This window comes from Eptatretus burgeri, chromosome 1 (assembly GCF_056783735.1).
Source record: "Eptatretus burgeri isolate ZD-2024b chromosome 1, Ebu_testis_v1, whole genome shotgun sequence".
Classification (NCBI taxonomy): Eukaryota; Metazoa; Chordata; class Myxini; order Myxiniformes; family Myxinidae; genus Eptatretus; species Eptatretus burgeri.
The window spans coordinates 53,158,914-53,184,149 of NC_140961.1; the positions used below are offsets into that span (position 1 = coordinate 53,158,914).

Here is a 25,236-nt window from a genome sequence, read left to right on the forward strand (position 1 = left end):
TCGCTTAACCGACCATGGACGCCAATACCTCCACCACGTAGCGTAGGGTCTTTTTGTCTCGAACCAATTTACCTAATTAACCACGTGGTGTCGTCTACTGGGGAACCACGCCCTCGGTACGTCTTGCCGGAACCGGATCACTCTACCAACTACCTTTCTGGTTTGGACCGGCTAGGATGAACAGATTATCGGGGATAAAGACCCGGGTAAAAACTTAGATCCGAACCATGCTGGACCAATGGAGGAAAAGACAAAAACGAACTGGGAACATTTCTACAATAATTTATTTACAATAAAGTGAGGAAAGGTATGTGGTGCAAGTAACAGGTTTATTGGGGTGTTATGCAGGGAAAGATGAGAGAGATGTAGTGCGACTATTTTACAGCAACTTATAAAGCAGAGACAGAGCAGACTTGTCGCGAGAATAATACAGGCAAGATTTACAAGGTTCGAATAACTTGTACAGTTTCTACTTAAAGACGGCGCCACACACTCAGACAAAATAAACCCAGTTGAATGGCAAAGGACTTTTTCAGCCAGGGAGGGAAGGAGTTGAGGTCACAGTTCTCGATACCTGAGTTCTGGGGAAAGGAATGCTCCGTGGTGCAGCACCTGGTAATGGTGGTGCGGCTCGATACACGGCCGCCCGCGTGGAGACCATGTCGGCGAAGGAGCCCGGGTCGAGTAGAGCGGAGTCCGAGGTGGGTATCAGGGTTTCCAGCTTACTCCCAAGACAACTCACTTTCCAGCTCACCAGACGACTCACTTTCCAGCTCACTCGCTCTCCCTCTCAGCAATCTACCCTGAGGATGGTGTTGTAATTTATAGATCGCCCTCAGCGGGGAGGGGCCTTGGTGAAGCCAACGTCACTGTTCGCCCTGATTGGACGGGGCTTCCATGGGGCTGCCCTTTCTGGGCGGGGTTTCCGCCATACCGCGAAGCCCACCCACTCCACACGTGTGGACTCGCCAAAAAGGAACTACTGCAAGAGGATTTTGCCTCGGACAGCGAGTCGTCGGTTGGGTGAGTAGGCGAACAAGCGTTTGTTCAGCCCATGCGAGAGGAAGGTACTGTGGTTCATAATGGAAGGGATATAAAGATTTATTAATCTAACTAAAAAAACATTGCAACGCACCCCTTTGATTTCCCACTAAACACAAGGAGGGGTTCTATTTACACATATACTTAACGGAATAACTGACTTCGGGGCAACTGTATGTTTGCATGCATACGATCCCTAGAACCGTAACAATATATATGAGCCAGTTTGTTTTTGGACTTTGTATACATGTATGTACAGTATGTATGTATGTATGCATGCATGTATGTATGTATGTATGTACAGTATGCATGTGCCAAGTGTGGTGAGTGTGGGGTGGTTTGTGGTGTGTTCCCATGTGTTGTGGATGTATGGCATAATAAAGTGGTTTGTATGTACAGTATGTATGTACGGAATGTATGTACGGAATGTATGTACGGAATGTATGTACGGAATGTATGTATGTACGTACGGAATGTATGTGCCAACAGACTACCTTCGCCCCATTAGTTGGACAGCTCTCCCAACTCCGCTCACAATCAAAATCATGCGCCACCATTTTGTGAAGCAGCATAGCTGGCAGGCCTCAGGCCTTAGACTTGGGTGCCAGCCCATGGCAGAGTGAAATTGAAATTATCCCAAGTATATAACCACAATCTATATTTATATGCACATAAGCAGTATGCATGTTTTTGCTTCATGTATGTACATCAGATTATTTTTGGGAACGATCGCATTGGCGATCTGTGGCATTACACACTGCCCAAATAAAGGGATGAGTTTTCTGGTGCAAAAAGTCTGGCTAAAACCGAAATTACGCAAGAAAAACCTTCATTTATTTTGCTGGTGTGAAAAGCATAATTTAAAATGGTGTCAGAATGACAGATTGGAGTTATGGTGTGTAAGTGTGTTGATGTGTGGAGCGTGGTGTGTATGGTATGGTGTTGTGGTGTGTGGTGTGCCGAGTGTGGTGAGTGTGGTGAGTGTAGGGTGGTTTGTGGTGTGTTCCCATGTGTTGTGGATGTATGGCATAATAAAGTGGTTTGTTGGGCTGACGAGATGGCCAAGAGTTATGCACATTCACCTCTAAGCTGTCCAGACAGGGTTCAAATCCTGACCCAGCTATAAACTGCCATCTTGGTTACCCGGTGTTTCACAGGCAGGGTGATTCATCAATGGGTGTGCCGTCCCTCGGATGGATGTTAAACGGGTGTTCCGTGGATGAGTGTTCCATGATTTTACGATTTCAGAAAACAATATTTATGATCAAATGAATGATTGATAGCATGGATTTTTTTGTGTGCAATTTCGGTTTTAGCCCAAGTGTTCAAAGCAGAATATAGTGTGAAAATATAGAAGGGTTGCCTGTAATAAGCATTCGGAATGTTTTTGCCTCCTGTATACTGTATATTCCAGGTTGCAATGGTCAATCTTCTAAACACTAACCAAATGAAAGGATGAGCTATTCACTCGACATTTGTTGTTGTTTTGAAGATCGCATCAAAACTGGATTATTTTTTTCCCCAACAAATTGCTCCTCACTGCAAATAATGACCAGGGAAAGTCTCATATATTGCAATAATTCATAAGTTTGTGTGTATTGTAACTAACTCTCTGTGTTGTGTTGAGTTTCGTACTCCAGATTTTGTACATAGCTATGGCGATATTTATTGGTGCAAATAGTCAGAGATTTTTAGTCAATAACATATTCGGTTGTGGTAACTGTTGATTTTTAAGTCTCGCTTTATTGGTGGAGGGTGTTGAAAACACTCAGGTTGAACTGAGAAGAAAAACTGAATTATGTATGCAAGTTATAGGGCTGGTTCACGGGGTTCGTTGTGGGAACGGTTGATCCATGTGGCTCAGGTAGAATACCACATTGTGCAATAACAACAGACTAATATCAGGCATACTTGGCAAATTTGAAGATAACCTGGAGATAAAAGCAATTTGTGAGATGTATAATTTGACAGTCAATATTTACTTCAAACACTAACAGCATTTTGCTGTGTAATCTATTGTCATAACAGGTGGAGTCAATGAAAGGTCAGTTTGTGCTATACATTGGTATCTTGGACTTGGGCCATTATGATGCTCTCATTCCAATATGCAATGTTTTCATAGGTGAGTCTGAGTAGCAATCAGGAGGAAAGAGTTCCATAAAAATAGATGAATATGTCAAACAATACGATAGTCATTCAAGTATGTACTAACAAATGTCAATGAGTGTGTGCGTGTGTGTGTGTGTGTGTGTGTGTGTGTGTGTGTGTGTGTGTGTGTGTGTGTGTGTGTGTGTGTGTGTGTGTGTGTGTGTCAGTCAGTGTGTCAGTCAGTCAGTCAGTGTGTGTCAGTCAGTGTGTCCTCCATAACTCCAAAACGATAAAAACCTTGCAGCCTGAAACTTTGCATGCATACTAAGAAAACTCCAAGGAAGTGCAAGAGTGAAAATTGGACGTTTAGGTCACTCAAACACCCCTTTTGAAGATAATTAATGGCCTTATTTAATTATATCCTTCCTCAGGTGATCCTCAGCCATCTCGCAGTCTGGAATCTTCAGGCGTTTCGTGGGTAACCTTGATGGGGTCTGGGCCACCATCTTTTTGGCCTGCTCAACCATGCCTCGACTTGGAACAGGCCGCAACGATTTCTTAACGATAAAGTTTTTTTTGTTTTCTTCCCCACTTTCCTCACTCATAGTATTGAATGCCTGTTCATGCAAGTTACAAATCCCGGAATACATTGTTTTTCTAAGTACTAAAGTTTTTAAATTCGGAGCTTGGAGCGATTTCATGCATTGTATGATACCATTTTCCACGATCTTCTCTCACAGACTAATTAAAGTAAATCATTGAAATATTATTTCGGTTTTGAGGATTGGATATCGTCCGGACCAAACAAATGTCGAAATCTGTTGTGAAATCTGATAATTTAAAAAATAAGGAGTCTTATAACTAAGCCAATATACTTTAAGCAAGCTGGGCTATGTTCCCTCTGCCATACATACACAAGAAAATGTGAAATTTCCAAAGCATTAAACTTGCCTTTTTCGACTGTTTGGAGACTTGTATTGGTGAACAAATTTTTTTTTAGGAACATGCCAAAATTAACCAGCTTCATTAAACTATATCATTTAATGCATTTACTGCGAGACCTCGCACACATTGGTATCTTTTGTGTGCAATTTTGGCGTGCAAGCGTGCGTGTGGCGGTATCTTTTGTGTGCAAGCCCCCAGAGGGCTTGCCTATCCATAGCATCTGCCAGATCTGTGTCTATATTTTCGGAGGTTTTGTGAGGTGCTAAAAAAGGAATGAAAACAAATCTGGTGAAAAACGGACATTTTAAAATAAAGGCACAACGTTTGCGTGGATAGCGAACCGACATACTATTGTGGGGCCGGGTCTCGGTGGCGAGCACGACCGCTAGGGGGAGCAGTAGAGTCGGCTCCACCGAACACATGGGAATTTAGGTCGTGACCCTCGGATAAGTCTGAAAGGCACGGGCCCCTTACAGGACCATGAATCGCCAATAATTTGACCGCGTGGGGTAGGGTTAATTGCCAAACGTCAATATACCTAAGTACCCACGCGGCAAAGCTTACCGGGGAATTCACACCTTCGACAGGCCTCGAGCGGAACGAGCCGTTACCATGATCGAACCGTGTGTAACCCGTGCGGATGGATACCGAGGCCTGTCGGTCCAAATGAACAATTTACTGCTTCGCTATTTCTCAACACGCACCATGCTAAGCCATTGAAATAAACACAGAAACGAGCTGGAACATTTAACAAAATGGATATTTATTTATAACAATAATCGGGGAGGGGAACACAGAGCAGAGTTATCACAAATAAAGAAATGAAAAGAATGTCCAACAAAAAGCACTTAACAATTCTACTTATCAGACGGGGCCCACGGACACAGGCACACGCACACGCGCACGCGCACGCGCACGCGCACGCGCACGCGCACACGCACACGCACACGCACACGCACACGCACACGCACACGCACACGCACACACACACACACACACACACACACACACACACAAGAACTGGACCCCGTGGGTCTATCTCGGTCAAGCCAGGCCGGGGTACCTGTCCGCTTCGTGCGGCCACACCGACTCCGAACCACTGGTGGGACTCGAACACACGGCTTAGGATCCTGGCTGCTCGACTACCAGACCTGCCCTCCAAAGGGCGGCAGACCGCTCCAACCATGACCACGACCGTCTGCAGAACCCTCCGCAGTCGCCACGAACATACGGTCTCCCGAAAAACTGGTCCAGACCAAGCCAATCTCCGACCGTCTGTCGCAATCGCCACAATCCTCTGAATTGCCGTCCTCTCTGCTTTCTTGAGGAGGGAGGGGCTTTTTCTCCCCACCACTCGCCTCCTGATTGGACGGTGGGTTGTCAGGCGACTCGTGGCAGCCTCCCGATTGGCTGGGCGCGCGTGTGGTGCTCGCCCTCCGCTCATTGGCTGGAGGAAACACTCTTTGCCCCTCCTCGGAGTGGAGCTTCGACCCGAGGCTACGAAGGCTCCGCCTACGTCCTCAGCCAAAAACATGTGCGTAATGGCGACCGGTCGAGTGCGGGAAGGTGGCGTTGTTGTAGTGGATGTAGTAGTAGTAGCTGTAGTTGTTGGTGGTGAAGAAGCGAAGATGGGCGTTGTTGTTGGTGATGTAAAAATCCTAACTATAAAATAATTCACAGCGCACGTACAATTAATCACCCATTAAACATAGGACGGGACCCTACCTAGAAATACATACTTACCGATATAACTGATCTATAAGGACTCTGGCTGTTGTGTGCGATGGGTTCCAGATTCGTAACAATACCAAGTGACGCGTGCAAAGACGAGCAGGCAACATGGCGGATAATCTGCAATGTTTATTTCATAGGAGATTAAACTTTGTGATGTCTCCAGAGTTGTTCTGTATTAAGCTCAAACTCTTGTGGGTAAAGTCATTATATTTTATCAAATGCTGCATGCGTGGTGAAGAGCGGCTTTAAAGTTAAAGGGATCCTATTTGATATGCAGCAACAGCCTGGCCAATGTTCCTTATCAACCATTTAATTGGAGTGCTTGCAGGAGTGCTTAAGCCACTTGCCGAACGCCTTAGAGTCGATAGCGGTACCGCACTACGTCCTTCTGAGCAAATCGTTCACTCACTGTGGATGCTTTTGCCTGCCACATCATTCAGAGCGAGTGGTTCTTGTTAATGGAACACACACAAGCACATTCATCAACGCAAAAATAAAAACTGGCACAAAATTTGGAGGAGGGATTATAGCCTTGCTTTTTAAAGTAAATACGCTTTGTTATAAGAATAGCTATTTTATTTAAAATTTTCAGATTTCACTCCAGATTGACACTTCGTTAATCCGCGAGCTCTGATCGTCAAACCTGAAAACAGATTTTGATTATATACTGTAATTTGTCCGTGAGAGGCCATCATGGAAAAATCACATCATCTAATGCATGAAATCACTCCAAGCTCCTAAGTTTAAAACTATAGCACTTACAAAAGCGATATATACAGCGATTGATAGGTATGACAATCAGGAATTCGATGATACGAGTAAGGAAAGTAAATAAATAAATTTTGAGCACTTCATCGTACATAAATCATTACGGCCTGTTCTAACCCGAGGCATTGTTGAGCAGGCCGAAACAAAATGGCAGCTCAAGACCCCTGCGTGGTGACATCAGGCTGACCAAGATGGCATGCAGTCATCTTGGTGGGGCTTGTTTTTTATTTTATGATGAGTACCCCATTAATAATTATCTTCAAAAGGGTGTTTAAATTTACCCAAATAACTAGTTTTCATTTATGCACTCCCATGGTATGTATGCAGTTTTAGGCCACAAGGTTTCATGGTTTAGCAGTTACGGTCTGTCTGTCTGTCTGTCTGTGTGTGAGTGTTGGTCGTTTTGCGTGTTACACGTGGTGTAATGGTGGCTGCCTGCTTCCTGCTGTGAGTACTCTGTCGCGTTGGTATTTTCCTATCTCTATTTTGCTCCATATTGTCCGAGTTTATGCTTTTTCTCCTTTTTTGAGATGAGAGAGAATAGGAGAGCGTGCTCAGTGAGTTTGTGTGCTTGGCCTGTGCTCTGTTTGGCAAGTTTTCAATATAGCTGGTTATCAGTTGGTTTTCTCATTTCTATTTATTTTTTTATTTTACCTTCGCCTGCAGGTTTTGCTTGAGACAGGTTCTCTTTTGTTAGTTTACTAAATCATTTCCTTCGTTTAGTTTATTTTTAGCCATGGCGAACATTCATTTGCATAATTGCAGGTATGAGTTATTGACTTGTAAGCATGGACTCATTTGCTTGCCTACCCAATGGAATCAACTTCGAGGACGTGGTAACAAGTCTAGGTAAGCTTGTCGGCCTGGATAACATCCAATCCACCTCTGAGATGAACGACAGAATTGTGTTTTTTTGTATCAGAGGAACACCTCATTAATGAGGTGGCTGAACACGGTCTGTCCTTACCACAGGACATTTATATCGGTGTCAGTCCAATGGATACCCTGGTGGTTCGACGAGTCTAATCGAACTTACAGCCCTTTATAAAAAGCGAGCAGATCATCTCTGCTCTTCGCAGTTTCAGCACCGTCGTGTCATAGATAACGATTCCAGTGCGGCTTCGAACAGATACCTCTCTCAGACACATCATGAACTTCCGGCGTCACTGTTACATCATTCTAAAAAATAATGCTCAGATGCTTAACACGACTAAAACACTTTAGGTTAATGGTCACAATTATCAAATATATGTGTCCACTGAAACAACGACCCACTTCATTTGCAGGGAACGTGGGCATCTTAAAGGTGCCTGCACGAAGGTAATTATCCCTATGAGCATGCGCACGCCCAAACAGGCGGAACCCGCGAATACTACAAACAACCAGCTGTCGACATCGACAGGAGCAGGGAGAGAATCCTCCGTGGATGACGGAGGTTTCACTACCGTCAATGCTCTGAAAAAACACAAACGTCAAAACGTTAATAATGAAGCAGTAACAAGCAAATCGAAAGATTGTTTTTTTTTTTCCAGGAACCACAATGGACCCCACACGGAGGTGGCTCCTTGAGTGACTGACATAACTTTGCACAATAAATTTGTAGCTCTACTTCCCCATGATGAGGAAGAAGCAATTGATCATGGCAGAAAAGCTGCTTATGATGATAATGATGACCCTGCAGCTCCTTTCACTACAGTGATCAACGACGAGTCAATTTTAGCGCCTGTCTCCATGAGGTGTGAGGGGCCAAAGGAGATTATGCCTCAACTTCCCAGACTGTGCGGAGATGGTATTTACAGTTTCTGTCGTTGCAACACCGCAGATACTCTCGGAGTGTGACATGACCATCGCGGGTAATGTAAAATGAAGTAAATCTCAACCCGTGGCATTAGCGTCTCATATACAGATGCCTCAAACCACTGCAGACATTCACGGAATGGCACAAGCAGCATCTGCTGCACCAGACACCTTCCCTAAAACAAGTGCAATTGACCCAGATCAATTAGACGACGACTCCGACAGGGCCTCATCGGTTACTTCTGGCGTCAGTATTGAGTTCTACGCCTGGTGTTGGCTTAATGGCGAGGGTGGTGGGCTTGGGATCCGAGGATCCTGAGTTCAAATCTCACTCAGCTGTTGAATTAATACCAGGTGGGCTGGACTCTGCCTGTCATCCTTCCGAGGTCGGCAAAATGAGTTCCAGCATGCTGGTATCCTGTGTTGGAGTAGCGACCCGTCCAGGACTGTTTCTAATAGCAAAGGAGACTGCTTCGGCGGCACCAACGCTCTGCTGAGTATGGTCGCAATGAATGGATGGATTGAGGTCTGGAACGATTCCCTGTTGTCCCATGAGTCGGAGGGTGAGTCAACCATAACACACAGAGAAATTCCAAAATTCCTCAAAGACATTTTTTAAAGAAGCGAGTAAAAGTGAAAGATTTTTTTTTCCAGATGTAAAAATCTTCATAACCTCTGCAAAATACCTCGTGGTAAAGTCCAGCCAGCTCAGAGTTTGGGAATGACAAATATACCGCCTTAAAATACTGTTACGGCTGTGGAAATTCGCAGGGTACCATATACAGTGGGAGAACAAGTATTTGATACACTGCCGATTTTGCAGGTTTTCCCACTTACAAAGCACGTAGAGGTCTGTAATTTTTATCATAGGGACACTTCAACTGTGAAAGACGGAATCTAAAACAAAAATCCTGAAAATCACATTGTATGATTTTAAAATAATTAATTTGCATTTTATTTCATGAAATAAGTATTTGATACATCAGAAAAACAGAACTTAATATTTGGTACAGAAACCTTTGTTTGCAATTACAGAGATCAGACGTTTCCTATAGTGCTTAACCAGGTTTGCACAGACTGCAGCAGTGATTTTGGCCCACTCCTCCATACAGATCTTCTCTAGATCCTTCAGGTTTTGGGGCTGTCGCTGGGCAACACAGACTTTCAGCTCCCTCCAAAGATTTTTCTAATTGGTTCAGGTCTGGAGACTGGCTCGGCCACTCCAGGACCTTGAGATGCTTCTTACGGAGCCACTCCTTAGTTGCCCTGGCTGTGTGTTTCGGGTTGTTGTCATGCTGGAAGACCCAGCCACACCCCATCTTCAATGCTCTTGTTGAGGGAAGGAGGTTGTTGGCCAAGATGTCGCGATACATGGCCCCATCCATCCTCCCCTCAATACGGTGCAGTCGTCCTGTCCCCTTTGCAGAAAAGCATCCCCAAAGAATGATGTTTCCACCTCCATGCTTCATGGTTGGGATGGTGTTCTTGGGGTTGTACTCATCCTTCTTCTTCCTCCAAACACGGCGAGTGGAGTTTAAACCAAAAAGCACTATTTTGGTCTCATCAGACCACATGACCTTCTCCCATTCCTCCTCTGGATCATCCAGATGGTCATTGGCAAACTTCAGACGGGCCTGGACATGCGCTGGCTCGAACAGAGGGACCTTGCGTGCGCTGCAGGATTTTAATCAATGACGGCGTAGTGTGTTACTTATGGTTTTCTTTGATACTGTGGTCCCACCTATTGCTTATGCGGATGATCCGTGTGCAGTTGTTCGTTCGGACAACGATGTCTCTGCCTTAGTGCAGTTAACTTAAAAAAATTGGCTTGCAAGTTCCCCCAAAATCCTTTACCTGGGTCCACAAAGGTTTCACCTCCAAACCTGCCAAGAGACCATGAATGGGCTTTCGACAGCATTTACTCTTTAGTCGTTTTTCTTGGTACCCACAATTATACCTGACTAAACCGGGATTCATGAGTCTTCAAAATCGAGCAGCGACTCTCTAAAGTGGAGGGCCTGCTCAGGCAACTTTCATATTGCGGTAGAACGATTGTGATTAACAATTTAGCCGCATCTATACTATGGAATAGGTTCATGGTGCTACAACCCCCTTCTGGTATTCCAAAAAAGATTCAAAGCATTTTTGTCAATTTTTTCCTGGGAAGGAAAACACTAGCTCCGGCCTGGTGTTCTCAGCCTGTCAATTACTGAAGGTGGACAAAGGACTGGTTGACGTCACCGGCCTTTCGTCTCCTTTCCCTTCGGAAACTACGATACACAGATACCTCGTGGAAGGACTTTTCCAACGTTCTGCTCAAGCAAGCCAGTAAAACATGGAGAGAGTGGATGTGATGTCGGTCCCCATTTTTTACAGAAGCATGCTCAAAGCCTGGCAGGTGGTCACCATTCATCGTGATGCCAGTTTTTGTTTCCTTCCCATGTTTTTAAAAGAACCAAACGTTTAAAATCCCATATTTGAAGGGGTTTGTCATGACCGTTCCTTTATGCAAAGTTTTAGTGATGCTGGGCTCACGAAAGTCGAACATTTTAGAGATAATTATTCGCATGGATAGAAACTAGCTTCTGACATTGCCGTAGCTACCGGTGTTCTGTCCATCTGATACATAGAAAAGATATTCTCTGCCATTCTTAGTGTCTTTAAAAAAAAAAAAAAACTAGCTTAAAATGGGATCCACAGACAGAGGCTGCCTTTACCTTCACCTCAGCCCTCTCCTATTTTTCACAATTTCCTTGTCTGTTTTAATGGCTTTACTTCTTTTATGAAAATCAAAAAACCTTTCATGTATTTACTGTGTATCAAGACACTCATTTCTCTTAAACCTGCAGAGCCACAAGCTCAATGGAGAGGGTTGCTCCGAACTAAGCCTCACACAGAAATTAAATGGATTACCATGTATAAAACACCCATCGCTAAATGTACGGGAGACTTACAGTGCCGATTGGCACATCCCATTTTACCCTCGAGCGTGTTAATACACCGAATGTGTCCACATATCGTTAAAAAGTATCCTTTTTGTGATGCCCAGAAAACCCTTTTTCATGCCTTCGTTGGGTGCCCAAGATTAACACCACTTTTTACTGTTTTATCAGGTGCCATTCAAGGGTTAGGGATTGTTTTTACACATTATGTTTTACATTTGCTTTTAGTATTAAACCCAGATGTAAGGATGAATGTTGCTCAACCAACTTTTTAATTTCTGAGGCAAAACTGGCTATATATATATATATATATATATATATATATATATATATATATATATATATATATATATATATATATATATATATATATATATATATATATATATATATATATGTATTGAGAAAAGAAAGAGAGAAAGAGAGAAAGAGAGAAAGAGAAAGAGAGAAAGAGAGAAAGAGAGAAAGAGAGAAAGAGAGAAAGAGAGAAAGGGAGAAAGGGAGAAAGAGAGAAAGAGAGAGAAAATAAATCAGATTTTTTTTTTTTTTAGGTCCTTGGTGTCGTCCCGGGTGCACCCGGATTTCTCATGTGACAACTGTGGGCATTTCCAAAAACGATGGTGTGTACGGTGCTCCTCATGCAGCTTGACAGAGTCCTCATGACTTACAAACACCTCATCGCTTCAATGTGAAGTTTCAAAATTTTTTTGTATTTTTATGACTTATAAATCTTCTTCTTCTTCTTCTTCTTCTTCTTCTTCTTTTGGCGAGCTCCCGTTAGGGGTCGCCACAGCAGATCAACCGTCTCCATTTCGCTCTCACAATTTCCACTGGTACCCTGCTGACCACCGGTACCGGTGGCGGTCGTTGGTAACCCGGGCCTCGACCGATCCGGTATGGAAATTCGTTTTGTTGTCCGCATAATGATTTGGCATAGGTTTTTACGCCGGATGCCCTTCCTGACGCAACCCTGGTCGCCTCTTACGACACACAGGGATATGTTACACCTATTCTAACCAGGGCATACACCGGGCCCAGTACAACTGGTACTCCTTTCGCCGACCTCGGAAGGATGGCAGGCTGAGTCAACCCCCTGGTGTTTTCGACTTGGTTATATATATATATATATATATATATATATATATATATATATATATATATATATATATATATATATATATATATATATATATATATATATATATATATATATATATATATATCCATACATATATACATTCATTAATCCAGTGTCCCAACGGGGATTGAACTCAGGACCTTTTGGGTCCCAAGCTACTGCCCTAACCACTGCGCCAACACCAGGCTTTATTTTTATGACTTATAAATATCAATTTTTATACCTATCTGCATTTGTGGAAATGATTTCATGATCTGTAAATATCTTTTTACCTGTCTGCACTTGTGGCAAAGATTTTTTTTTTTCAATAAAAAGGAATGATATATCTATATATCTCTCAAAATCTCTCTATATCTCTTTCTCACATTCCTCCTCTCATTACTGCTGCTAGTAGAGTACCCGCCTTATGGGTGATCTTGTTCCAAGCATGCAACATGTTCTTCAGATGCATACCTTTATTTGGACAGTGTTTAGGCAACTGATACCTCTGTATAGCCCAAAAAAACAAAAAAAAAAACGCAGGTTACGTCATGAAGCAAAAATATACCTACTGCTTATAATTCAAAACACCTCGCTGCACTGGAAAACGTGGGGACAGGAATACTGCACTGTAAATGGTGGAGACTTGTAATACCCTCGCTCACCTAGAGGTGGCGCTACACGATACACATTTACATAGAGAATTTGCATCCCCCCCCACCCCCCCCCATCCAAGACCACCAGCAAAGATAAAAACACCCCGATACATTGATTGGGATCATGCTGATCCTATGCAGCAAGTCTGGATGTAATCAGCCCACAACAAACAAGCAAAAACAAACGAACAAACACACAAACACCGATCCGTGAATTATTGTAAGGATACTGAACTGTGTGGTGAGACAGGTGCCTTTTAAATAACTTGTCTCTGCTTCATGGCAATTTCCAGTAATTCCACAAAGTCCACAATAAGTGGATCCACTCGAAGCAGCTAACCACCCCCCTCCCCCTCCACCAACCCAAACCCTCCTCAGAATAAAACTCCCTATTTTCAACTCATTCCATTCAGCAATTCAGGAGTGTGTCGAAGTCAAACGAACACTACCGTAATCAATCTATAGTTCGATTTCTGCCACCTATGGAACCAGCTTCCTCAGTCTTAAATTTCATTCTTTCCACCAGGACATCAAGAAGGCCGATTCCATCAGGTTCACTTACATTCTTATAATCAGTCCCCATCCATTTCTCATTATCTTTGCTACTCTCAGGAAACCTCCCAAAAACTACCCCTTCCTTTCCAGATTATTGTTTTCAACCCTCTATCAGCAGCCAATTATTTTTACGATTTCAACCCCAGTTTTCCCTTCCTGTTCTTTCAGTATATTTGTTGCGTTTGAGCTTGTTCATCTCCATCTTCCCCTTCTCTCATTCGACCCTTCACAGATTCATCCTTCAAGTGACCCTCCGTTGTGTCCTACACCCTACTATTGGTACATTTACCCGCTTTCCACAGTGTTCCAAGCTGTTCCGTTTTGCATTCTAACCTCTTCCACGTGCCTCAATTTATCGATAAAACCCTCTCTCCACTTTCATAACCCTTCTCCTCTACCCCTTCACAAAAACCCCCCAAAAAACCCCAAAACCACTTACATGATTTTCTTCAACCTTTTCTAGATCCTCTGCAATCACCTTTTCATCCTTTTCATCTTTCCACCTCTCATTGTAAGCTTGTATTTGCCTAAATGCAAGAAAGACAGTACAAAAAAAGCAGCACAACAGCATAAGTGAATCCCATTCACAAATCCAGCAAATACTATGCTCTCCAGATGTTTTAAGAGAAACACTGATGAAATTTCAAGAACTTAATGAGAAAACTTAATCATTAGATTATTTTACATTACTTCCAGAAGTGCACCCTATAACGTAGAAATAGAGTAAACACAACTTTGAGCCAACTTCATTGATTATTGGGGGTGAGAGGGGATTGGGGGTGGAGTGGGAGGGGGAGGGGTTGCTTATCTGGTCGACGGTTGCTTTAAAGAAGCTTGTATCGTCAACAAGATTGAATTGATCGATTAAACAACCCATTCATCAAGTTAAGTGTTACGGCTTAGCCTACGACACGCCTTTCCCAGCACTAGGCGAACGACGCAACTCTTTTCAGCTCCACTGTAAAGATCTCTGCACGTCTCCGTGAACACCCCTCTCTCTACCCTTCTCAACCATTTGACTCGCAGTTGAATCCCACCGTTCGTTTTTTCCCCTTTTCTGAAAACTCCAAATGTTATTGACCCAGATGGGCACAAACCTACCAAATGACAAGCAATCGGCCAAGTGAAGTCACAGACACTTGTATCATGTGACACAAAGGCGCAATGTGGCTTCTCAAGAAAGACCATGGCAGATAGTGAGACCCAGAAGCTTGAATGAAAGGACTTCAAGAGGATTGTTAAGAAAGTAGATGGGGGGGGGGGGTATTCTAAATGGTCCTTTTGGAGAGATATCGTGAGAGTGTGAGATTTGTCAGGATTGAAAGACATGTTCCACATAACATGTTGGACCAATTTGTAATTTTTTCCAGATCTGCAGTGAGCGAAGAAGCTGCTGCTTGCTGATCTGAGGGATGACAGATGGTACAGCAGATGGTTGAGTCATCACCAAAGAGATAAATAGGATTTTCCAGAGAGTCAGAGAGATAAAGTCAGAGAAAAAGTCAGAGAGAAAGTCAGAGAGAAAGTCAGAAAGCCAAACGATATGGCACTACATCGCATTATATTTCAAAAATGCATTAGGCCCGATATGTTCTCATGGATCACATTGCGTGGCAGAGGTATGCGCTCTACTGAGTGCCCTTCTCGTTTTCTCCACAACCACTTATCCGATGAACAAAAAATTTTCACCATAGGTGCTTTTCATGTTTCATGAAATGTTTCACCATTTCACTCATGTACAGGGTGGCCATAAAGTCTGGAATCATAGATAATATTATGTTATTGTCACAGTTTGGAGATGTCCTTGACGAAAGACGATAATTTCCCAAACTGTCTTGGGTGATGTGGCCCTGTGGAGTGGGCTGCATGCTCGCCAGATCTGAATCGCCTTGATTATATTTCTTCCAGGGTATGCTGAAGGCACAGTCGTGTGGCGGCTTAGCTCCTAAAAACAGTTCGATTGTGCAGTTTCCCTTAAAAGCATGAAACTTGGCACATGGTTAGAGTAACACCATACAATGATTTTTAGTCCAGGGGCCACCGGAAATTGCACCCCGTATGACGGCCATCTTGGATTTTAAAATGGTAGCCACAATTTACAAACATTTTATGTCATCATTGGATTCCTAGACCCCTAAAATGTGGTATAGGCGTTAAAACTGTATTGATATCTTCACTACTTAATGAGATATTGAGCAAAATAGTTTGTCAATGGTGGCCATCTTGGATTTCAAGATGGCAGCCACAATTTTCAAACATTTTATGTCACCATTGGCTTCCTAGAGCCGTAAAATGTAGGTATAGGCGGTTCAACTGTCTTGATATCTGTACTAGTTAAGGAGATATTTAACAAAACAGGTCCACACTGGTGGCCATTTTGAAATCCAAGATGGCCACCATACGGGGTGCAATTTCCGGTGGCCCCTGGACTAAAAATCTTTGTATTGTATTACTCTAACCATGTGCCAAGTTTCATGCTTTTAAGGGAAAGTGCACAATTGATCAGCTAAGCTGCACCACTACAGGTTTATTCATCAAAAATCAGACACGAATCATCTGAGGCAACACATCACGGATGCATGTGCAGCGATTGATGGAAATGCTGCATTAATGCACTGCGTTCATTGCAATTTTGCACAACGCATTGAACTGTGAATTTCTCATGAGAGACAGACAGCACATTGAACATGTCATGTAATGTCATTGAACATATCACATATTGTAAAGTGAAGTCAATAAATAATTTTTTATTATTTATATTTGCCGATGTTTATGCCTGGTGTTGGCTTCATGGTTAGGGTGGTGGGCTTTGGATCCGAGGGTCCTGAGTTCAAATCCCACTCAGCTGTTGAATTAATACTAAGTTCGGTTACCTCAGCTTGTCATCCTTCCGAGGTCGGCAAAATGAGTGCCAGCATGCTGGTATACTGTGTCGGAGTGGCGACCCATCCAGGAGTGAGCCCAATAGCAAGGAGACTGCGAAAGCAGCACCAACACTCTGCAGAGTATGGTCCCAATCTCCTCCTCCTTGCCTATGTTTCCAGACTTTATGGCCACCCTGTAGAATGGTTTAATGATAATTATGACATCACAGGTCATGTGATGTGGTAGCCATGTTAGAAAGAAAAGAAAAACTTTGAACCTCTGCATCTCCAAAATCACACCATGTAAAAAAAAAATGAAACTTGGAACATGGCAAGTTATTATAATTATTATTTTTTGTTTACCTTGTCGAGGCTCGTACGAGAGCTAAAACGCCCTGCGAAACGGGGGGGGGGGGTGACATATCTCAGACAGGGCAGCGGGGGGGGGGGGAAGGCTGGAGAGGAGATGGTAGAAGACAGAAAGAGCACCAACCTGTTCTCCCAATAGGAAATAAATATGATTTTTGATGGTCATTGGTGGCTTCGTTGTGATGTCATAATTGCACATGTTGAATGATTATTCCAATCAGTATGAAAATTGAGGGTCATCTAGGACTAAATTGCATGGGGGTGGGGGGTTAATGATGTTATTGGTCATGTGGGTCAGTAGCTATTACATTTTTAACATTTCAAAAAATAAATAAATAAATAAAAAACTTTCAAAAATTTTCTTCTCCGAAATGGCTGAGCAGAAAGAGGCAAAACTTTACAGGTATGATCACCTATCAATGAGCAACAAAATGTTCACCACCTATGAGAACATAGGTCATGGTTTGGCAGCTATGATTTTTACTGAAGAATAAACCTTTAAAAACCTTCTGCAGAACGGCCTAACATAGAGGGGAAAGTACATCCACAATCATGTTCCCCAAGCCTTAGGGATACCAAGGTGTTCACGAATAATGAGTAGGTCACCTGGTCTGGCAGCTACATTGGATTGAATGAAAATCTTTCAAAAGTTCTCTCTTGAACTGCTTCATCAATCGACATGAAAAGTCACAGTTATGATCGATAGGAATCATGGGGAATGAATATATATATATATATATATATATATATATATATATATATATATATATATATATATATATATATATATATATATATATTGTTACGAATTCTGGCCCGCCAGGCGTGCGAGCGATTGCGTAACTCCAATCGCAACCGCGTCACCCACCGGACGGACAATTCAGTCATGACCCTCCTGGAGCTACCGCCAGGAGCCAGTCACGGGTGGGGGTTTAACCTCACCACGATCGTGCCAATTGCCCAGCCACGCAGGATAGGGTTGCTCGGCAAATTCGACCTACCTAAGTACCTGCGCGAGTAGTCGACCGGGCGATCGTACCTCGCCGCAGGTCGGCCAAGGACACGAACCGCTTAAGCGGTCCGTTCCGTGCTATAGTGATAACCGAGCGGTGTTATCGCCGACCTCGACCGATCAGATTCTCTTCTTTACCCTGGGTGTTCAAAACCCACTACTAATTTATTCCGCGATTCAAGATGGCACTTTCAATGGGGAAAGAGACGACGAACGGGATAAATTTCACACAAGGACATTTATTACAAAGCACATATTGCACACACAACACAAGCAAGGAATCATGCAATATACAAGCACATAAGTAGAAAGCGTTACCACCGAATACGAGCAATGTACAGTCACTTACACAGGTCCACTTATAGGGAGACGGCGCCACAGCAGTCATACAATAGCAACAGGAAAACCTTCCCCATAGGCAGGGAGGTAGACGGGGTTCGTAAACCTTTATGGTCGTGGGCCGTGGATGACCGAAAAGGCCAATGAGACCGTGCTGGTTACCTGCTCCCTCGAGGTGTGACGGTCGGGGAGCCCTCTCCGGCACTCTCCTCTCGTGCGCACCTCGACCCTGGACCACCGCTCGCAACCCTCACGACGGCGCCCAGAGGGAGAAGACGACCTCGACAATCCAGAGAGAGAACCCGAGTTCGACCTCGACCACCAAGAGACGAGGAAGCGTGAACCTCCGACGACCACCAAGAGAAGAGGAAGCCAAAACGACGAGAGCAAGTCCGAGTTGGACCTCGACCACCAGAAGAGATCGGATGACTCGACGAAGAAGAAGCAGAGAGCATCAACGAAGAGGAAGCAGAGCAATCCAGCACGAAGAAGAAGAGAGAGCCCCGTGTGCGGTCCGCCTTATATAGCGCGGGGCTCCGCCCCTTCGCTCCACCCCCTTTTCGGCTCCGCCTCCCTTCGAGCTCTTTCGCGAAACTCGTCGAAAAGGGGCGTTCCCCTCCCGACCGCCTCATGTCCTGTGTCCACCAATCGCGAGCGAGCTCTTCGCCGCTTCTCGTGCCAACGTTGGCGGCGCAAAACGGTGGGAAAACTCGCGCGTTGCTGCAGGTCTTCGACGGGGCCTTCGTTCGACGTTTTCGGACGGTCCAAAATAACGATAGCGAAAGAAAAACGGCTATCTCAAAGGATCGCAGCCTGGTGAACACGGAAATTCCCTCTAAACAAAGGTGGGGAAATCTAACTACACATATACGTATCGTCATAACTGATCCAAGGACCCTTTATGGTGTATTGCGAATTTCCACAGCCATAACAATATTGTGACGTACACGGGACTTGAACAGTCCCGCCAACGTAGAATGAGCCGAAACGATGGAGGCGATTTATTTTTATATAACCCAAAGACGGCGGTTCTAATCGCCCTACTGCAAACGGGACGAGGAAGGTGGCACGAGTCACTTTTCACTGAGTTGAAGATGTTTATTCTTTTTTTTATAATTACCAGAAACAACAATATATCAGACTCGGCAAGAAGAGGGATCCGGGGCGATTTGACGGGATGGTGTGGGATCGGGCGTGGGGAAAAACACAGACAATTCCAATGAATATACAGTTCTCAATACCTCTAAGGCGCCAAGCAGACACACACACACACACACACACACACACACACACACACACACACACACACACACACACACACACACACACACACACACACACACACACACACACACACACACACACACACACACACACACACACACACACACTCACACAACGTAGCTATCTCTGGTGGTCAGGCTGGACCGTGGTGTGGACGCAACTGTCCCTGGATCGGCGCCGGACGAGCCGGCCTTGCTCTCCTCAGGGAGGGCAGGAGAAAACGCGGTGCTGTCGACCTCCTGGTCCTGGCCCAAGTCCGCCCACAGCCGCCAAGGAACCAGCTCCCGCACCAAGCCGCGAGCAGGAGAGGGAGGCAGGTCCACCCGCCGCCTGACCCCGCACTCCGAGTCAGCAGAACCCCAGAGCCAACCGAGGTGAGGCACGAGGCTCGGCAAGGCTCCCAGACACGATCAAGAGCACGATCAAGAGCACAGCAACCAGGACGCTCTCTGCCGCCACAGGTTCCACACCAAAAAAACCACGAGCGTTCTGGTTGTAATCTTCTTCTTCTTCCTTTTCGACCCCGAACAGAACCTTTTTATCCTTCTGCCCTCGTCACCTCCAATCGAGCCGTTTATTGGCCCACTGCCGTCGCCTTCCGCCAATCGTGATCACGGGGCGGAGCCATCCGCTGAACTGTCCTGTGACGTCACGGCCAGTCCTCAGAGAATACCAAAAGGGGTTTACGTAGACACACTTACCCTATCCCGTGTCCCTATCTAATTACGTGACATTTATCATTTCCCCCTTGAAGAAATGAACATTTACTAGACAACTTATCACCACTGAATTACTACTTATAACATCGAGATCCTGGTAAACTCGAACAGCATGGCATACCTAATTAAACATCCCAATTACCCTTTGAATGCATACCCCCCCCCCCTCAAACGTAACACTGCCCCCTCCTCTGGTACCGCAGCTCCTGCAAGGTATATCACAGGCGCGACCGTACCAGCCTTAACACTTACTGACTCACACCTAATTAACCTAACGAAATAAAGTAGGAGGGGCAATGGGCAGCGAGTCGCAGCTAACTTACCTATCCTGCTTAATGTACTACCCCCTCATGGCCTTATCCTCGCCTAAACAATCATTCGTTTTTTTTTTTTGTTTTTTTTATTTTATCACATGAGAGCACTGAGCGAAGTTGCACTCCATCCTCCGGATCATCGCTCTTGCCCAGCACTCTTCCAGTGATCTGGGGAGGGGAAACAAAAGGTTCCACAAAAACACAACACTTATACTTTACATTCCTACTCTAAGCCTTAAAGACACTATTCACAGGATATTTACACTTGACCGCCTCCCCCAGTGGATGCTAATAGACCCAGCGTTACCTGGGGAGCCAATTTTCAAATTTGCTTGCCCCAAAATTATGCGGACATCATGCCCTTGCTGCACCTGTCAAGTTGTGCGGGATCAGGTGGGACTCACACATCTTCACAACACTCACACCATGGTCATCATCACATTTCTAGGTCATGGTCCTCATTTTAATCATGCAGGCTGAATCCCGTCATGGCCGTGGGGTGGGTTACCACAAGATGATGGGGGCATCTCAGGTGCAACCATGCCCACAGGTAAGCTTTAGTCCAACCCGGACGCTTCTCCGCCCCGCTCCCTTTGATTCCCTCCCCCCTGGTAGCCATCAGCTCTAATCCCGTACAACACTCTGGAAGGGGTCTCACTGGCTCCTCTGGCCTTCCTGGGTCGCCAAGGTCCTACCCACCTTGGTCGCCCAACCAGACCCTCTCCCAGTTGCCTCCAGACACTGTCACCATTAGCCACCAGGTGGTGAATCTCCTTGAAGGGGGTCGCAATTCACGCTCACCGTGAGCTTCAGCAATCCCTGTGGACAAGCACATCATCCCCACCCACAAAACCCACATGACTCCCCCACCCCATCGGCCTTACATGTGACACCTGCATTTCTAACACTTCACCGACCATGACCTTCCCTGTTACCACACCATGCCCAATAAAAAAACAATGTGTGCACCATACATTTCACTTCTTCACTTAAAACAACTCACACAGCACTTCTCACCCGATCCACGCACCAGCCATTGGACAGCCACTCGTGCCCGCTTTGTTACCAATTACCCACTGTCCCGATTGTCACTCTAAAACCCAGCAGAACTCACAAACCCATGCCAATTTTCCCACAATTCTTTTTTTTTTTTTTTTTTTTTTTTTACTAAAGGAGGGACTTCGCCACAATCTCACCAGCCGTGCATGGCCCTATATGCTCAGCCCGATCTAGTCTCCCGGACCCCCGACAGTGATTTCCGGACTCGACCTATGTAAGGGCACCTCGGATAGACCTGGCAGTTCAGCAGGAGGATTCATCCTCTGAAGCATTTGGGTAATGCCAATTTCTCCCAGTCCCCCTCCCTGATCCTGAATCTCCGCCTGTCGGATCGTCACCGATGGCCTCTCGGGCACCCAACCCGGCCGACTCCACGAGGCCAGCCTGGCCGCGCACTCGGCCGCTCGGTGAACGGTGGGTGGGTCCTGTAACTCCACTAGCGCTCGGACCTCAGGGTCAGGAAGAGCAGCTAAGAATTTCTCGAGTGCCAGTCTGTCCCACGCCTCCACTGTAAGGTCCCGATACGCGATCCTGACTGATTGGTAAATGTCCTGTGCCAGCTCCTGCACTGTCTCACCCGGCTTTAATCTGCGGTGCTGGAGCTGAGCCCGCACCAGATCACAGTTTGCCGCGAACCCAAACCGACAGCTCAACGCCTCGCAAATGTGGGAGCTGGTCAACATCCCCTCCGCGATCACGTTTAACACGTCTGCGGCTGGTCCCCGCAACGTTGCCACCAAATTCCCTGGACGTTCCCGCTCATTCTACCCGTTTAGTCAGGAAATGCACTCAAATTGCGTCAGAAAAGCTTCAACGCTCCCTGACCCGTCAAAATTTACCAGGGGGATCACTTTTACGGTGGCCCGCTTCTCAGTTTCTCCCTTGTCCGAATCCAGCCCAGGGATCAAACACCCTTGTGGCTGCGTATCCAATTTCGGAGCCGACTGTGGCCAAAGATGTTTTGTGGTGAGGGTCTCATGGGTCAATTTTGCCTCCTGTTCCAAACGTTGAATGGACCGATTCACCTCTTCCCGCAGGATCTTCTGGGCCCGCGCAACCTCCTCCAAGGCTCCGTCGCGAGTTTGTAGCTGCTCCTCAACCAACCCGGACACTCTACTTACAAAAGACGGCTCTCCCAGGCCTTTATCCAAGACTTCATCTTGGCTCATAATTTTATCTTGTTCGTCCAAACGAGCCTCCAATCCTTTTACCACCTCCGCCAAATTCATCCCTTGCTTCCTCAGCTCTCCCCACTCTTCAACTTGCAGCTGCATACGAGCATCCACACAGGCACGATGACGTTCCAGGCTTTCATCCACTTTATCAACCCGAATGTTCGTTGCATCAATTTTATCTACCAATTTTTTCCGTATATTTTCCCCCTCCAATGTAATTTCTACCTTTGTTTCCTCCAATCTATCCTCGAATTTACTTTGTATTTCTCCCAATTTAACATCCACACACTCCTGCATCTCAGTTTTCATTTTCTCCATCTTTTCCCCCAATTCATCCCTCATTAAATCAATCCGTGCACCCAACTGTACCCCCATTACCCTCAATTGATCTGTCATTTCTGCCCTCTGTGTCACGAATTGATTTGCCATTTGTACCGTCATGTCCCCTATTAAACGTTCCAACAGTGTCTGGATCGACATCGCGCCGGTTTCCGGCACTGCCGGCCCCGTTACGGGCAATGAAGCACGGTCCACGCTCGGAATGGGGGAGGTTCCAACCCTACCCCCGTCTCTCCCCTCTTCCCCCGACTCGCTGCCAGACACGTGGCCTTCCTCCTCAAACATCTGCACATCCGCCATGGTGCAGAAGTCCCGTTTGCCGCCAATTAATTTAAATTTGAAAAATCCCGCCAAAATTTTCCCGCGCTCGCGCGCTTTTCTGTAATAATTTTATATTCCAATTCGTGGCGAGATTTTAATCCTGGTATATAATTTAGAGGGGTTCGAACATCCAACACCCTGACACCAATGTGACGTCCACGGGACTTGAACAGTCCCGCCAACGTAGAATGAGCCGAAACGATGGAGGCGGTTTATTTTTATATAACCCAAAGACGGCGGTTCTAATCGCCCTACCGCAAACGGGACGAGGAAGGTGGCACGAGTCACTTTTCACTGAGTTGATGATGTTTATTCTTTTTTTATAATTACCAGAAACAACAAGACTCGGCAAGAAGAGGGATCCGGGGCGATTCGATGGGATGGTGTGGGATCGGGCGTGGGGAAAAACACAGACAATTCCAATGAATATACAGTTCTCAATCCCTCTAAGGCGCCAAGCAGACACACACACACACACACACACACACACACACACACACACACACACACACACACACACACACACACACACACACACACACACACACACACACACACACACACACACCGTAGCTATCTCTGGTGGTCAGGCTGGACCGTGGTGTGGACGCAACTGTCCCTGGATCGGCGCCGGACGAGCCGGCCTTGCTCTCGTCAGGGGGTGCAGGAGAAAACGCGGTGCTGTCGACCTCCTGGTCCTGGCCCAAGTCCGCCCACAGCCGCCAGGGAACCAGCTCCCGCACCAAGTCGCGAGCAGGAGAGGGAGGCAGGTCCACCCGCCGCCCGACCCCGCACTCCGAGTCAGCAGAACCCCAGAGCCAACCGAGGTGAGGCACGAGGCTCGGCAAGGCTCCCAGACACGATCAAGAGCACGATCAAGAGCACAGCAACCAGGACGCTCTCTGCCGCCACAGGTTCCACACCAAAAAAACCACGAGCGTTCTGGTTGTAATCTTCTTCTTCTTCCTTTTCGACCCCGAACAGAACCTTTTTATCCTTCTGCCCTCGTCACCTCCAATCGAGCCGTTTATTGGCCCACTGCCGTCGCCTTCCGCCAATCGTGATCACGGGGCGGAGCCATCCGCTGAACTGTCCTGTGACGTCACGGCCAGTCCTCAGAGAATACCAAAAGGGGTTTACGCAGACACACTTACCCTATCCCGTGTCCCTATCTAATTACGTGACATTTATCATTTCCCCCTTGAAGAAATGAACATTTACTAGACAACTTATCACCAATGAATTACTACTTATTACATCGAGATCCTGGTAAACTCGAACAGCATGGCATACCTAATTAAACATCCCAATTACCCTTTGAATGCATACCCCCCCCCCCTCAAACGTAACAATATTTTAAATTTCATCCTGATCGGATGCATCGTCTGGCAGCCAGAATTATTTAATATTTTGAATTTGGGTTCACGGATTGAAATCAAACTTGGTACAAGTATGTATGATGATGTAATAATGTGGGCAGAGGCATATCTGTCGACATCACAACGTTGAAGAGCGCCGTTCTAATGGTTTTTTTTTTTGATGAAAGAACACCATTTTCTTTCCTCTGCAATATGAGAACATAGCTTCATTGGGTGGTCTATATTAGACAACTGCCGCGATCATTGCAAACAAAACATGCATTATCTCATTAGAGTTGTAATCAAAATATACCTTTGTTTCCTCAAAACAGGATCTTTATTTAATGATAGAAAATGCATTGTTCAATCTTCAAATGTTAATCAGAGGCAAATGAACAATCAGAGCTGTGTGGAGCGAAAATTATGGTGGCAATTTCTGG

At 45.5% G+C, this 25,236-nt stretch overlaps 1 protein-coding gene across 2 annotated transcripts in view; it reads right to left on the reverse strand.

Moving 5' to 3' along the window:
* The window catches only part of STUB1 (STIP1 homology and U-box containing protein 1), a 102,425-nt gene that overhangs the window by 11,297 nt on the left and 65,892 nt on the right, over positions 1-25,236 (reverse strand). For both annotated transcript variants that reach the window (XM_085884294.1, XM_085884284.1), the window contains one exon: positions 14,083-14,170. In XM_085884294.1, coding sequence (XP_085740420.1) covers positions 14,083-14,170 — 88 coding nt within the window. The remainder of the gene's footprint in view (positions 1-14,082; positions 14,171-25,236) is intronic.